This window comes from Gracilinanus agilis, chromosome 3 (genome assembly GCF_016433145.1).
Source record: "Gracilinanus agilis isolate LMUSP501 chromosome 3, AgileGrace, whole genome shotgun sequence".
NCBI lineage: Eukaryota > Metazoa > Chordata > Mammalia > Didelphimorphia > Didelphidae > Gracilinanus > Gracilinanus agilis.
In genome coordinates this window covers 659,803,045-659,819,336 of record NC_058132.1, presented here as the reverse complement: position 1 = coordinate 659,819,336, position 16,292 = coordinate 659,803,045, and the positions used below count along the sequence as shown (strand labels likewise).

Here is a 16,292-nt window from a genome sequence, read left to right as displayed (position 1 = left end):
GCGGCAGCGACAGCGGCAGTGGCAGGAGCGGCGGCGGCGGCGGCGGCGGCGGCGGCGGCAGCGGCAGCAGCAGCGGGAGCCTCGGCCGGCGCAGCCGCAGCCGCACACACGTTCGGCCGCCGTTGCCGCGGCCCAGGCCGCACGGGTCCTTGGGGCCAGAGCTGCAAGCGGCGGCCGAGGCAGGCGGCGGCGGCAGCGGCGGCGGCGAGGGCGGGCGGCGGCCGAGGCGGCCCTGGGAGGGGCGGCGCGGGGGTTGGGGCGGATCCCGCGGGGCTCGGGCGGGGGAAGCAAGCGCCGGCCCGGCCATGGCGGACAACGAGAAACTGGACAACCAACGGCTCAAGAATTTCAAGAACAAAGGCCGCGACCTGGAGGTGAGTGCGGCGGCGGCGGCGGCGGCGGGCGGGAGCTAGCGCGGGCCGGGCCGGCGTGAGGGGAGGAGGGCTAGGACGAGGAGAGGAGGCGAGGGAGCCCCCGGGCGGGCGGGCGTGTGAGAGCGTGAGTGTGAGGCGAGTGTGAGAGGCCCAGTGCGCGTGCGCGCCGGCTTCTCGCCCAGCGCCGGGCCGGAGACTGTGCCGGGGCCAGGGCTAGGAATGGCGCGGGGGGCGGGCCGCTCGTGACGCCTCCGCTAACGTGCCTGGAAGTTTGGGGCCGGGGCCTACCACGGGGAGGCTCGGCCTAGGCCGCCGTCGTTACCCGGCGCGAGGGACAGAGGCGCGGTGGCCTCGGAAGGCGCCTCGTGGGCCTTGTCACAGCAGGGGGCCTTCCCTTGCCGGGGCGGCCGGAGGCCGAGCTGTCATCGCTCCCCGCCACCTCTCTTCCTCCCCGGGCGGGTCCTTCAGCCCCCGCCGAACTTCGGGACTTAAGGTACGGGCTCCTGGAAGCCCAAGCCGGCCCGCTCCCTGGCGGCCTTTGAAAGAGGCCAGACTCCTAAACTTTGATCCAGGCTTGCTTAAACACGCCCGGTCTCCCCGCGCTGCTCTTGGCCCAGGCTTCCCTTAAGGATGTCACAGAAGGAAAGGAAGATCCTCTTCCTGGGGCCGCTTCTCATGGGAATGTGGAATCTCCCCAGCCAGCCAGCCTGTGACTCAGTTTACTAAGTTGGATGTGGCAGCTGTCTGCTTGGCGGGATTTTCATTTTTCACCTGTGGCACCAGGAAGTGGGATTCTAAAAAGGTGCCGGCAAGCGCGACCCCCAGACTGACAAAGTAGGCGTTACTTGGCCCCAGTCACAAGGGTGGGAGTCTAGACCCTTCGCCGGAGGTGCAGTCAAAGCAGGGGTCCTTGGCCCCCAACCCCAGCAACTGTGCAGAGATGGTCCCTATCACAAAAGGTCTGGACAGGTGGCACAAAATGGGTCTTTTAATAAAGCATAAGGTTCTTTTAGGAACAAAACTTCTAGTTAGGTGGCTGACATTTTTTTGTGGAACAGCTACTCACTCCCCTGACCCCATCTATTCTGAGAGCTTAGAAAAGAAATGAGTACTAGAGGAGTCATAGGACTGCAGTGGAGAATCCTCAAGTTTTCGTCTCATCTTTGAAGTCTGTGTGTAACCTTGGCAAACCACTTGGCCTTGTCATTCTTTCATCTCTATGGCTAGGGGAACCTGGCACTTGCTTCCTGAATGCTGTGAATATAATGGGTTAATATTAGGAAGGTTCCTTGGAAGCCTTTTCTCACCTTCAAACTTCCTCTATGAGGGTTGGCAGGGGGGGTGGAGAATTTAATAGAATCAAAGTAATTGATTCTTTGTATGTCTTTGCTTCATTCTATGTTACCTTACCTAAGTTACATTGAAGCCCTGAAATAGACCCCCCAAATACTCATTTTTCCTATCATTAAAAGCAAAAAAGTACAATTTAGGTATAAATTAATGATTTGTCTGAGATCATAGTTTTCAGAGGTTGAGTTGACTGTTATCTGTTAAATTTCCCCCATTCTCTTACCTTTGTTTGATCCCTAACACTTCTCTCCCCCCCACCACCCCCAAATACCTTATTCAGAATAATTTTTAGAAAACTTTGATGACAGAACCAGCCAAGATTTCACCTTTTTTTTTTTTTTTCTTCTGGAGTGTGACAGTATCACTGTTCAGTTGTGGACAGTAACCATAGAGAGGGGATACAAGGCAACAAAGGAAGTGAAGGGTGCCCAGGCTTCTAGAACAACTTTTCTAGGGAAATGCAGTTTAAACTGACCTGAGTCTTTTTCATGCTTTAAGTGGTTCTGAAAATAGTAAAGATAAGTTTATGAACAAATCATTATGAAGCACCATACAGGGGAAGGAATGTTGGAGGTGGATTTCAGAAGACCAGAATTATAATCTAGCCTCTGACATTTACTTACTGTCTATGTGAACCTGGGCAAGTCTCTTCACCATTCTGAGCCTTTTGTTTCTTCATTTATAAAGAGGGGGAAAGAGTGTCCCCAGGGTCTACCTCAAAGGGTTGTGAGGCTCAAGGGAGATGGTAGATATCAAGTGTTTACAAACTTGGAAGAGCAATATAAATAGCCATTATTATTCTCAAGCCTTCAATATGTTTTGAAATTGATTGTTTCTTTCAGGAAAAATAGAGCCTAAAACAACAATTTATTCTAATTAGGAAATAACATTGTAACATTTTCTTTTATCTTTTAAAAATGCTAGTGATAGTTTAAAAAGAATTTTCTCCCTAATTATGGCCATGACCATACCCAGTCAGTTGTTGTTTTTTTTTAAGTAACAAATCATGCAAAGGACCTAGAGCTTTTTAAACTAAGTTGAGCACATATTTGCAGTATAAATGCAGGCTGGGTTGGTGTGACCTGTCACTAAACTCTGTTGAGGCTAAATGCGTTGTTAAGCTGCTAAATTTTAAAGAACAACCTCTCTGGCCACAAATCTTGGAACATATAGAATAATTACTGTGTATGATTATTTTTCATGCAATAAATCAATCATGTAACCACCTAAAATGTTTAGAACGAATGTCATCTGACCAAGTAGTACTAATATTCTAGTTGATAAAAATACAGTTGGAAATTAACTTTATGCACTTCCCATGAATTAATGTTTTACTTTACTTGTAATTCGTACTAACACATGAGTACCAGAATATATTTACTTAGAAATATGAAGATGTCACACCTTTTCCTTAAGTGAAACTTTTAAAAGCTAGTTTTCACATGTACTAAGCTATTTTAATAAGTGCTCCAAAGTAGTGAGGAGTGTATCGTGATAATTATAGGCTAAATGATAAAATACTAAAGCAACTTTCAGCCCCCCCCTTTTTTTTTAAGTATTCTTACAGCATTACTCACTAACATGGGCCTTGGAGCCTTAGTCATGAGAAAATATGTAAGGTTATTGGGAGCAATATTTTCATCTTGCAAAAAGGTTGTTATAAATATATGTGTTAAGCTTTCTAAACATGAAAATACAAAATTGGCTCAAAATGCACATTTGCAGTTAAATATTGCATGGAAGAGGCAATGTGGTATGAGGAATCAAATCCTGAGCTTGGAGAAAGGAAGACCTGGATATAAATACCTCCTCTGAAACCCTGTTAGGCAAGTCACTTAATCTCTGCATGCCTCCAGGAACTACCATCAAGGGGACATAGTGGGGGCAGTGTATTTGGTCTAAAGTCAGATCTGGGTTTAAATCTTGCCTTTACTGCCTACTATCTGTTATGACATTAGGCAAGTCTCTTCATTTATAAAATGACAGTGTTGTATTCAGTGATCTCTAGTGGCTCTTCCAGCCCTCCATCTATGATTCTATTATTCCATGGGTGGTTGGTTGTGATTGGCCTTGGCATCTCAACTTGTCATTTAAAAGAATTTTTAGATGGGGACTTAAAGTAGGATAAGATCTGGACCTCTGATTTCAGTGGTAGAGAGAACCCTCAAAGAGAAGGAACAAAACCAGGGGAAGCCAGTATTTTTGTTCTGCAACTTAAAGTCTTTAGAGTTGTCTTGGGCTCTGCTGATCAGTGACTAAATAACTATACAAGAGTCCCAGAAGCAGTAAGTTTTAGAAATGGGTCTTGAAGTCCAACCTGCCTCTCTCTAACTCCCTTTATAGCTTTTCCATTAAGTTTTTTTGTCTCTCCTTTTATCTCTGTGGGTCCAGTCAGATGCACTTTCCCTTTTGCACTGAAAATCTCTTCCAATCTTGTTTTAACAGGCTTTAACAAATTAGGTGGTAACACCTATCTCTACTTTACTTTGGGATGAAGGTGAAAACCTATCATCTAGAGCAGGGGTTGGCAACCTTTTTGGCCGGGAGAGCCATAAACGCCACATTTTTTAAAATGTAATTTCGTGAGAGCCGTACAGTGCTCACAGTGCCGCTCCTGTAACAGCCCCTGAAAAAAAAAGGACTTTATGGCTCCTGCAGAAAGAGCCATATCTGGCCCTCAAAAGAGCCATACGTTGCCGACCCCTGATCTAGAGGAACTTTAAATTTTTTCCAGATCATTAGTCTCACTATTCAAGATCTCCTTAAATATGTGTGTGCACATGTACATTACAATTTAGCTTCCTCTATTTCTGTGTCTAATATATTTAGAGTTACTTGATCACATAAGTAGTGCATAAGCTTCTAGAATAAGATCTAGTTTAATTTCCACACCGCCTGATAAGTGAGATACTATACATTTGAATGAGTGGACAGTAAGCATTCTCTGCTGATATATCTCATGGATATTTTGTTTCATATGAATTCCTACTCTCTTTCTTCATCATTCACTCCTAGGGCAAAATTAGGTCTCATGTCAGTTAACCATCCTTTTGGACCTTAACTTTGTTATACTTTTTGGCATGTCATTATAACTGAATCTTTCAGGTTTTATTTACCAAGCAGCCTAAAGCAACATGTACCTAATTTGGCTATCATTTTCATGATAAAACAATCATTCTCTCCTTCACTTTCAAGAATAGTAAGTGAAATGATAATTCTAGTTCAACTATCAATATGGAATTAGGTCTTAATGATACATGTAAAGCCCAGTGGAATTGTGCATTGGCTACGGTAGGATGAGGGGGTTTGGGGGAGGGGGAAAGAACATGAAACATGTAACCATGGGAAAATATTCAAAATAAAAATTAAAAAGGGGGAAAAAAAAGAATTGTAAGGGAACCATTACCTACCGATACTTAAACTTTTATGTATTCCTTTTCTAGTTCCCTTAAGGACGTTTTACTTAGATTTATTGTCTTCATATTTGTACACTGGAAATCTGCTACTGTGTGCTATTTCCCTATGTCCTTAGAACTTTTGAGGGGGTTTATATGTTTTACCCCAATCTGACTTTGTACATGAGGGCTTCCTCACACTTGTAAGTTGCTACTCCAGGAAGATAGTCACTATAGCAGAGTTGTATTTTTTATTTGTTCTTTTCATTGGGGTCAGAAATGTAAATTTGAGCTTCATGTTTTTTGTACAGGGAGAAGGCTACTATTACAATAGCTTAGTGGTTTTAAAAACATAGTAGAACCGTATAATGCTAGAATTGAGTAATAGGATTAACACTTGTCATAGATTTGTAGTGCAGTCTATACTTGTATTTTCTTTTCTTTAATTTTTTTTTTCCCCTAAGGCCCTTACCTTCCATCTTAGAATCAATTCTGTGTATTAGTTCTAAGGCAGAAGAGTGGTAAGGGCTTAGGTGGGGGGAGGGAGAGAGTTGGTCAGAGTCACACAGCTAGGAAGTATCTAAGGCTAGTTTTGAACCCAGGATCTCCTTGTCTCTAGGCATGATCCTCTGTCCATCTAGCTACCCCCAACATTTTCAAGGATGTTGTTCTTATAACTTTACCTGAGAGTGTAGTTGAAATGCGTATGACTATTAATAAAAATGGATACTACCCTATATTTAGGCACTCTAGCTGTAGTATCCTTTGCCCCCATTTTTCTATGGGGGGAATAAGGAAATAAACATTTATGTTGTACCTACTTATCTCATTTGATCTTCACAACAATTCTGGAGGAGTAGATGCTGCTGTTATTTCCATTTTCACGTGGAAAAACTGAGCCAGACAGAGGTTAAATGATTTGCCTAGGATCACCAAGCTAGTAAATATCTGAAGTTAAATTTGAGCTTGGGTCTTCCTGACTCCATGTCTGGCTCTATCTATCCACTGTACCACTGACTGGATTTTAGTCTTCATTCAAGAAAGAAAGAAGAAAGGAAGTGCTTGCTTGCTTTCAGGGTTCTCAGGATTTCTAAATTTTCCCCACTCCAAAAAAAAAAAATTGGTAAAAGTCTCAAAGTTAAAATTTCTAAAACCAAAGATTAAATTTAGTGTGATAATTTATACTCTTTCAGCACTTTATAATTTCAAAGCATGGGGTTTATCTCATAATCTGAGTCAATATTGATCGAGTTGATAAAACTTTTTTTTTTTTAAATAAGCCCATTTGATAGGTCCTTACCAATTTTCCCTTGGACCGGTGTAACATGTATCTTATTTAGGCTTTCTCCTCACCAATCTATGCCCCACTTGGCTGCCAAATTACATAAAAAAACATACTAGTGTCTTCATCTTGCCTCTTAAGATAAAAAAGCCATACTCTTGGCTTTTAAAACCCTTTACATTTTGGCTTGTTCTTATTACTCTTCTTCAGACTCTATATTCTATCCAAACCGACCTACTTGCTGTTTCCCTGGGACGGAGAGGCATTTTCTGCTTTCATGCCTTGCCCAGGCTATTCCCCAATTCCTGGCATGCACTCCTTCTTCACCTTTGCCTTCTTCAATACCTAACTTGGGCTACTTCCTTCAGAAAGCCTGCATTGATCTTTCTAGCTCTAAGTGACCTTGTGCTTTGTGTTGACATTTTTGTATGGATATTTCTTTATCCTAGTGGAAGATAAGCTACTTGAGGGCCAAGATTGGATCTCCAATACCTTGCATGCCAAAAATAGATTTAGAGATGGGTGGGTGGGACCCTTCAGGTCTAACCCTCTCTTTTTATTGATGCAGAAACTAAGGCACATGGGAGAAACTAAGGTACATGGAAGAGAGATTACCCAGATCACTAGTAATGGGCAGAGTTGGAATTTGGGTCCAGCTTCTCAGACTCTGAATCCAGTCTTCTCTTCACTGGACTACAAAGCTGGTTCATAAATGCTTGAGTGTTTAGTAACTAGACTGGTTGAATAGCTTCCTCCCCTCTCCACCCTGTCCTTCATTTACTGAGCTTCCTGTTGAAAAATCCTAAAGCACAGCCCTGCCTTTGACTTGAATCATCATCAGGATCCTACCTGCCTTTTCTCTGTTCTCATCCTCACCTCTCCTGATGTTTGACACTTTTGATCACTCTCTTCTCTAGGTTTTACTTTCTCCTAGTTCTCCTATTTGGCTGGTTTTTTCCCTGGATCTTCATATAGGTCATGTCTGCTAACCTGGGGCCCTCTTCTCTTCTCTTCTCTTCTCCATCAATACAATTTCTCATCAACTCCTATAGTGTCAGTTGTTCTCTCTGTGCAGGTGCTTCTCGGATTGATTTATCCAACCCTAGCCTCTCCTGACTTGCATTCTCGTGCACATCTCCAACTGCTTCTTGGGCCTCTGGAACTGCATGTCCAGCTACATTGGCAACTTAACATGTCCAAAATTGAACTCTTATCTTTTCCCCCCTTAAGCCTCCCCAGCTCCTTGCTTCCTTCTTGCTGTCAAGGGCACCTCCATTTGCTACCAGGCTCCCACACTTGCAACCTTGACTGTTCTTTCACCCCTCATAACTAATTTGTTGCAGATCCTGTCAATTCTCCCTTTACAGTATTTCATATGCAGCTTTCTCTCCTCTGACACTGCTATCCTAGTGTAGGCTCTTATCACCTCACATTTGTATTATTGTAGGAACCTTTTCATTGGTCTCCCTCGCCCAGTATCCTCCACTCTCAAAGTGATTGATTTTCCTAAAGTTCAGATTTGACTGTTACCTCCTAACTCAGTAAACTCTTAATAGAAAATCCTCTGTTGGACTCCTAGAGCCCTTCCTTTTCTTCCCTCCACATATTCTACAATCCAGTGACAGGGGCCTTCTTGCTGTTCTTTGCACAGGACGCTTCAATTTGCCAACTTCCAACTCAGCATTATCCCTGGCCATTCCCAATGCCTAGAATTCTCTCTTCCCTCAATTCTACTCCCTTAATGTTAGTACTTTACATCTTCATTAACCTCTACCTAGGAATTAGCATTGTTGAGTTTTCAGTCCAACAGAAAGATGGCCAGAGAAGCAGCAAGCAGGAGTAGAGTTGGGGTCTCACCTATTGGAACAGCTCAGCTCCAGGGAGAGAATTCCAAAATTGGGCATTTCAGCAATTTTGTTAAGGTAGTACAATAGCAGCAGCAGTCAAGAGAATATGATGAGGAGGTGGTAATAATATTAATAATCATTGCTAGCATTTACATAACACTTAAAGGTTTACAAGCACTTTACAAATATTTCACTTGATCTTCAACTTCAAGCTTCACAACTTGGGAGGGAAATGTATTATTAACCCCATTTTACATGGAAGAAACTGAGGCAAACAGTTTAAATGATGTGTCCAGATTCACAAAACCATAAGTATTTGAGGCTGCATTTGAACTATGGTCTGCCTGACTCCAGGTCCAGTGCTCTATCTACTGTGCCACTTAGCTCTCAATGGAAAGCCATAGAGAGAAAGCTAGAGTTTCAGTGCTAAGCCTTAACTCCTAATAGGCTAGAGAAAAAACTTGTTGAATAATATTCCAGGCCTGGTCCCACCCCCATACCAACAACCCTAGTCCCATGTAAATATTAAAATTTCCACTAAAGGAGTAGCTACATGCTTGCTCTGATTATATTAGATTTGTAGTGGAAGACACTGGGTTTGGAATCAGTGCCTAGGTTCAAATCCTAACTTTCCTGCTCCCTTTTGTTAATTTAAGTCAATCACTTAACTCTTCTAGACCTCAGTGTCCTGAACTGTAAAATAAAAAAGCACTGGACTTGACTGTCTCTAAAGTTTAACTCTGCTCTCTGGCCTTTTCAGAATCACCTCATCATTGATATTTCTCCAGCCTTTTCTTCCCACCTCTCTCTATACCCTCCCTTCATTTCCCTGAGCTGGGGTTACGGGTCTGTCAACACACCTGAGATGCATCTGGCCAGACTCTGGGCACTGAGAGCCATTGGGCCCTACTGGGCCCAGAGCTGCTGAAATGCTAAACTTGAAAAGAGAGGGAAACTAAATGTTTGGAATTGTTTATGGTAATCTTTGCTTCCCTTCTACTGGGTGTTGTAACTCTGGGTAAGTCATTGTTATTTGAGATGCTCCAGCCAGTGTTGATCAAGAAACTTTCCCCATCCCCCACCATGTGAAAATTGTGTAAGGTTTGGAGTCCCTGTGGTCCACATACTAGGTCTGGTGCTTCAGTTTTGCCACTTGCCCTCAGTACTATAGGTATGATCATATTGGCACTATCTACCTTACAGGAACTTTGGGAAGCTACAAGGGTCATCATTTGTGTGGAAATGTTTGGTGAAAGTGGCACTGTCTGTGTGTCTGTGCCCACTGCTTCTGCCTTTGTCCCCAGTGATGCTTTTTCCTTCTTGACAGTCTTATAGTCTAGTTAGCAAAACAAAGAAGATATAAACAAAACTACTGGGGAAAAGTTCCTGGAGCTTCTTGGCCTCCTCTACAAAAGACTTACAGCCTGCCTCCCTCTCCCATGCCTGCTCCCCCAACTCTTGAGCATGTGCTTCCAAGAGGGCATTCTCAGTGCCCTCCTGACCAATTCCGTGCACTTGACACTTGGTAATGAATAAAGATGTGGAATAAAGCATGGGGTAAATTAGGACTAGTGAAGGAAAGTACCGGTGTGATGAATTTTCATCAGGAAAAGGTGCTGTGTGCACCAATCGGAAGAAGCAGTTTATAGTTCACACATTCCTTCAGACATGTCTGGACACTCTTCCATCTCATTCAGCTGTCTTCCTACTAGGCAGGTAATCAGTCAGCATACATTTATGGAACACTTACTATATGCAAGTACTAAATGGTAAGCCCTGAGCATACCAAGAAGAGGAAGAGCTTTTAAGTAGCCAGCTTTCTGATGGGGGAGACAAACTTGCAAATCATCCTGCAACTAGTGGGATAATCTTTGTAAAACCCTTAGCAAAGTGCCTAGCACATAGCAGATACTACGTAAATGTGGATTTCTCTCCCTTTCCTTAATTAACAAGATAAACCGAGTAGAAGGCAGGTAATCTCTGGGGGAAGGGGAGGCCTGAGAAAGACCTCTTGAAGAGGGTGGAGTTTGAGCTGAAGGAATCCAGATAGTGAAAGCATTAGCAATTTACTGTGAAAACCATGGGAAGTTGGAGTGACCTGTGGAAGAATCCACAAGACAGTAATAAGTGTGGAAGAGAGTAAAGTGTAAGCATACTGCAAAAGTGGGGAGAGCCCAGGTGATGTCTTATATGGAAGATTTCCTCTTTGATCCTGGAGGTATTAGGGAGCCATTGATTTATTGATTAGAGTCATTATGACATGGTTAGACCAGCACTTTTGGAAAGTCATTTTGGCAGCTGGCTGAAGGATGAACAGGATTTGGGAGAGACTTGTGGCAGGGCTTCCAACCAGGAGGTTATTTCTGTAGTCCAAGTGTAAGATGATATGGTCCTGTTCCAGAATAGTGAAAGCACTGAAGATATCTGTAAAATATGGGGGGAGGGGGGATTTTAATTGAGTAGTAGAGCTATTCAAGAGAACATTTGGGGTGGTCGAGTGGATTATTCTCAGTGTGGGAAGCATCCAGAGGTGCTTAATAAATGCTGATTGATTGATTAAGTTGGTATGATTTGTCTCCTTGTCTCACCCCATCTCCCATCCTCATCAGGCCTCTAGCAGAATATATGTGATATGTAGTAGATGCTAAGACCTCACTTACCAGCACTTCTCAAATAGTCAAGGAATGGTAAATGTTGGGAAGCTTTGAATAAGGAAGATGACAAAAAGGAAATATTGCTCAGCATCCAGAGAACTTCCTGGCATCTCTTAGAACTATGGAAATTAGCTATATCAAAGAATGACAGAAAGTATATAAAATTTTAGTGTTGGAGACTTATTTCAACGGGAAACTTAAAGGTTCTTTTATCTTGGATGAGAAACAGCTAGGTGACATATTGGACTGAGCACTAGATTTAGAGTTAGGAATTCAAATTCAAATCCTGTCTAAGGCACTTAGTAGATGTGTGACCCTGGGCAATTTACATAACCTCCCTAGCCTCAGTTTCCTCATCTGTAAAATGAATATTACACTTCCCTCTGAAGGTTAAGTTCAAATGAGTTATTTGTAAAGTGCTTTACCAGTCTTAAAGCATTGTGTAAATACTATATAACTACTCTGCTATAATTATCCCAAGTTATGCTTTGTATCATTCTCATGCTGAAGTTAAACTGACTATACTCAAGTTGTTGCCTTTTTACTAAGTAGACACATTTGAGCACTTTCAAGTTCCAAGGCAATCATCTGTTGAACTAGCCCCTAGTTTTAGAGACTCTAAAGACCAGCCCCATCCCTCTTTTGTTTAGGAGCTGAGTCTTACCCAAGGCCATCCAAGGAAGTGGCAGGGCAGCACCTCCATTTGAACATAGCTTCTCTTCTTCCTGCCCCAGCACATTTTCACTTTATCAGGCTAGTGATAATGGGTTGAGACTGAAGGGACTAAGTGACTGATACGATTATTTTAACTACAGTATATAGGAAATTTGGGAGGAATCTTTTATTACATTCCTGTTCCAACTTTGCCACAATCACAGTACTTACATTCAAAATGCACATTTGAATTGCCTAATTCTAATGTTTAGAAAGCACAAATTGAAGTTAAGGAAAATAATCTTCAAAAAAGTGTTAGAACATTTACAATTTATTCTGCCATGGAATGATTTAAAAAAAAACCTTTGCAGGCCAAGGGGAAGCATCTCTTACTTAAAGAGATAATTATTTAGCAAAAGATATGTTTTTGAGGGTCTCAATATGAAGATATTTGCTTGCCTTGGGAAAGAGAGTTTTCTCAGCTGGGAATTATTCCCTATACCAATGAAATCACAGGTCCAGCTCCTTTCCCATATGAGGAAATTATTTTAGGTGAATTTCCATTTTTCCTGAAGCAATAAATGGTATTAGTCTATATTGTATATGAAAGCATTAAAAACTTATTAATTTTGTAGATGGGAGGGAGGGTTGGTTAATCAGTCATCTTTCAATGAGACAGTTATAATAGTCTCATGGCTACCCAACCTTCCTTCTATATGGCTTCATTCCTTATACTATCTGTATTTCAGTAAATGACCCCAAAGCTTTCTAGTAAGTCAGTCAGTCAGTCACCAGCCATTTAAGAACTATATGCCATTTGCTGCACTTAGCCCTGAGTATACCAAGAAAGGGAGAAAACATGGTCTCTACCCTCAAGGAACTCATATTTCTCTGGAGAAGACTGCTACCAATAACTGCACATCAGAATCATTGGAAAGTAGTCTCTGAGGGAGGCTCCTAGCAGTGGAGTTGACCCGGAAAGGCCTCCCACAGAAGGTAGAATTTGAATTGCTTTGAAGGAAGCCCAGAGGCTAGAGTGAGGTGAAAGAAGATTCCAGACAGTGAAAAAGCATATGGTTGGGAGGTAAAGGAACAGCCAGAATAAATGGGGAGGGGAGGATAGTGAGAAGATTGGAAAAGTAGGAATGATTTAAAAAGCCAAACAAAGCATTTTCTATATGCTTTGGGGGGGGGATGTAATAGAGCCACTAGAGGATGAGGGTGGGGGGGCAGCAGGGCAGACCTGCACTTTAGGGTCTTATTTTGTCAGTTGAGTGGAATGGGAAGAGATTTGAGTCAGGTCGTCTGCAGCTTGGCAGGCTATTTGCAGTCCTGGTATGAGGGAATGAAGGCCTGCCTATGTACCAGGAATGTGGTGTGTGAGTGGGGTGAAGGGCATGACCATAAATAACATAGTCTTGATGGTAGAAATGACAAGATTTGATTGCATTTGATATGGAGGTGTTCCTCATTTTGCTTGTTATTAAAATAGCTTCTGGAATTTTGCCTCTTATTGTCTTTCCCAGCAAGTTTCTACCACCCTACACTTTATTCACTCTTTCCACTCAAGGTATTTCATTATTTCACTGTTTCCTGTTCTTTTTTGGCATAAAAGCTAATCTTTCAACATCAGAAAGCTTCATGGATTCTCCCTCTGAACCCTCCCTTCATGATGGCGTCCATTATGCCAATGACATCCATTGTTTTTTGGAGGAGAGGAGGAATTAATTATTACTTCCAGTGGCTTAGAATCCAAGGTAGCAGGGTGGTAAGGGCTAGGCTATTTGGAGTTAGGTGACTTGCCCACAGTCACACAGATAGAAAGTGTTTGCAGCCAGATTTGAACCTAGAAAGTATATGATTGCAAAAAGCTATTATGAATTTAGTCATACCTATAATATATGTGCTCAGTAGACTGGATAAGTATTCATTTCTAATGAGTCACAATATCGATAAAGAAAAATTTGTGTTGACTCTACATAGGGGATTATAAACCCTTTGTAATGACTTTGTGATCCTGCAGCTGAACCCTGCTGTTTATTTAGTGCTGCTTCATTTGTTTAAAAGTTGCATTTTCCTTAATGTATTATAACATTCCTAATTTTCAAACATTTATTTTTCATAAAGTTCCCTGATGACCATCAGAAAAAATATTTCTTGTTTTTGCAGGTACTGTGGTTACACTGTTCAGAACTCATTGCTCTCTTGGCATAGCATTATTAAAGGATTTGGGAATTTGAAAGGGGCCTCAACAGTGATCTAGTTCAACCCATATATAAAAGGAATCTCTACTAACATGCCTGATAAATAGGTGGCCAGTCTCTCCAAGACAGAGGAACCTATCAAGTGTCCCACCCTATTTTTGGACAGCACTAATTGTTAAGAAATTTTTCCTGATAGTAATTTATTCAAACCTAAAATCTCCTGGACCTCTGCCCATTGTTTCTGATAGGACAAAGAGAGGCAAACCCTCAAATAGAACAGGTAACCCAACCTACACATAATAACCCATTGGATACTTGATGACAACTATCATGTCCCTCCTGAACCTACTCTTCTGTAGGTTAAGCATTCCCAGTTTCTTCAATCACTCCTCTGACCTAGACTCCAGGACCTCTAGGAGACACTCTACAGTTTAATCAGTGTCTTTTTTAAGCCCTGATGCTCAGAACTGAACATATGGCTCCCGGTGAGGTCTAATAAAACTATGAGGTTATCACCTCCCTCTTCCTAAAATGCAGATTCCTATTAATGTTGCCCCAGAGTGCATTACCTTTTTGTGCTGCCATTGCTGAATCACTGAAAATAAAATCTGCTAACCCTCTAGATCTTTTTCAGAACGGCTATCTACCCATGCATCTTCCATCTAACACTAGTAAAATTGATTCTTTTATAACCAAGTGTAAGATGTTACATTTATCCTTATTGAATCTCTCTTTTTAGATTCATTCCAATGCAATTAGACTGTCAGGAACTTTTTTGATCCTAATGCAGTTAACCAGTAGTATGTGCCATTCTTTCCTGGATTTGTGTCATCTGTAGATTTGATCAGCATGCTTTCTTTGCCTTTATCCCAGTTATTGATAAAAAATATCGAATAGCACAGAACCAAGTACAGATCCTGGAAGTATTCCCAGTGGAGTATTCTTATACCATGTTGACCATGAACTGTTAACTGCCTGATCAAGAGAGTTTTATATTGAAAATAGAAGAGGGAGATAATGCCTTTTGTCACTTTGCCCAATTGGATACCACAGAAATTAGCAGGTACAACATAAAGAATTCATAGGCCCAGTAATTAACAGAAGATAATTTCTATATAGATGGGCATTAATGATATTCATGACCTCAAATGACCATGCAGAAATATGCAGAATATGGGCAATAAGAAGGTAAATCCAACTGTGTCATGCCTTTGAATCTTGATAAGATTGTGCCTAGAATGTGACAGTGGGATGGGAGCAACTCAAAGGTGGGAACCTTGGGAAGAGAAAGCAGTTGAATTCAGCTCCTATTTTTTATTTGATTTTATTTGTCTTATCTTTCAAGCTTTTTAGAACAAAAATAGCCAATAATGAATTGACATCCAAGATAAAATGAATATGAGAATACCTCAGATCACTATGCCTAAGCAGTCTAGGTGACAGGATACTAAAAGGATTGGTGGAGTTGGTTGCTTAGCTGATTTGTCAATGGTGATTGAAAAATTATGGCAAAAAGGAGAGAAAGTGGTCAAATGTTCTTTAAGAGGAAAAGACTCAAAACTCTTCAAACTAGAGAACCCTAATTGCTGTCCGACTTTAGAATTAATTTTTTTTAATAGAAAATTTTTCCATGGTTACATGCTTCATGTTTTCTCTCCCCTCCACCCACTCCCCGCCCCACCCTCCTGTAGCTGACACGTATTTCCACTGGGTTTTACATGTGTCATTGATTAAGACCTATTTTCATATTATTGATAGTTGCACTGTGATTTAGAGTCTACATCCCAAATCATATCCACATCAACCCATGTGTTCAAGCAGTTGTTTTTCTTCTCTGTTTCTACTCCCACAGTTCTTTCTCTGGATGAGGATAGCGTTCTTTCTCATAAGTCCCTCAGAATTGTCCTGGATCATTACATTGCTGCTAGTAGAGAAGTCCATTACATTCAATTTTTACCATAGTGTATCAGTCTCTGTATATAATGTTCTCCTGGTTCTAGGCACATACTCATTTTAATTGTAGGTGGAATGCTTACCACAATTCAAATGAAATAAGATTAAATTATTTGAAGTCAACAATTTAAAAGGTAAAGGGGTAGAGACCTCTAATCAGAAGCATTTCTTAGTCAAACATCTAATCTACCACACAGATATAGGGGTCAGGAGTCTCAGGTGAGTAATAAAGAGTAGTTTGGGTATCGATGAGTGTGGTTTAGTTCAGAGGTAGCTCAGTCTATCTCAGGATGAAGGATAGCTGACATGTTAAATGATAGATCTAGGATCCAAAGGAGAGAGACAGGCTGAAAAATAAACTCTAGTAAAAGATAAAATGCAAAGTTCTAACCTTCCTCTTTTTTTAAGTTTGATTAAAAAGTTATTTATAAATTTTATTTTGACACGTGACATTTTTGATATAATAAACATCCACACAAAGCACACACAATCTCTGAAAAATCGGTTGCTGATTGTTAACAAGGAGAAATATATATATTTTTTTTTACCTTTGACAACATGGTATAAAATCCTAGATTT

At 41.5% G+C, this 16,292-nt stretch overlaps 1 protein-coding gene across 1 annotated transcript in view; it reads left to right on the top strand.

Annotated features, from left to right (window-relative positions):
• Positions 1-227: 227 nt before the first annotated feature.
• KPNA4 (karyopherin subunit alpha 4) overlaps positions 228-16,292 on the top strand; it is a 60,853-nt gene continuing 44,788 nt past the window's right edge. The window contains exon 1 of the mRNA XM_044670927.1: positions 228-374. Coding sequence (XP_044526862.1) covers positions 306-374 — 69 coding nt within the window. The 5' untranslated portion in view covers positions 228-305. The remainder of the gene's footprint in view (positions 375-16,292) is intronic.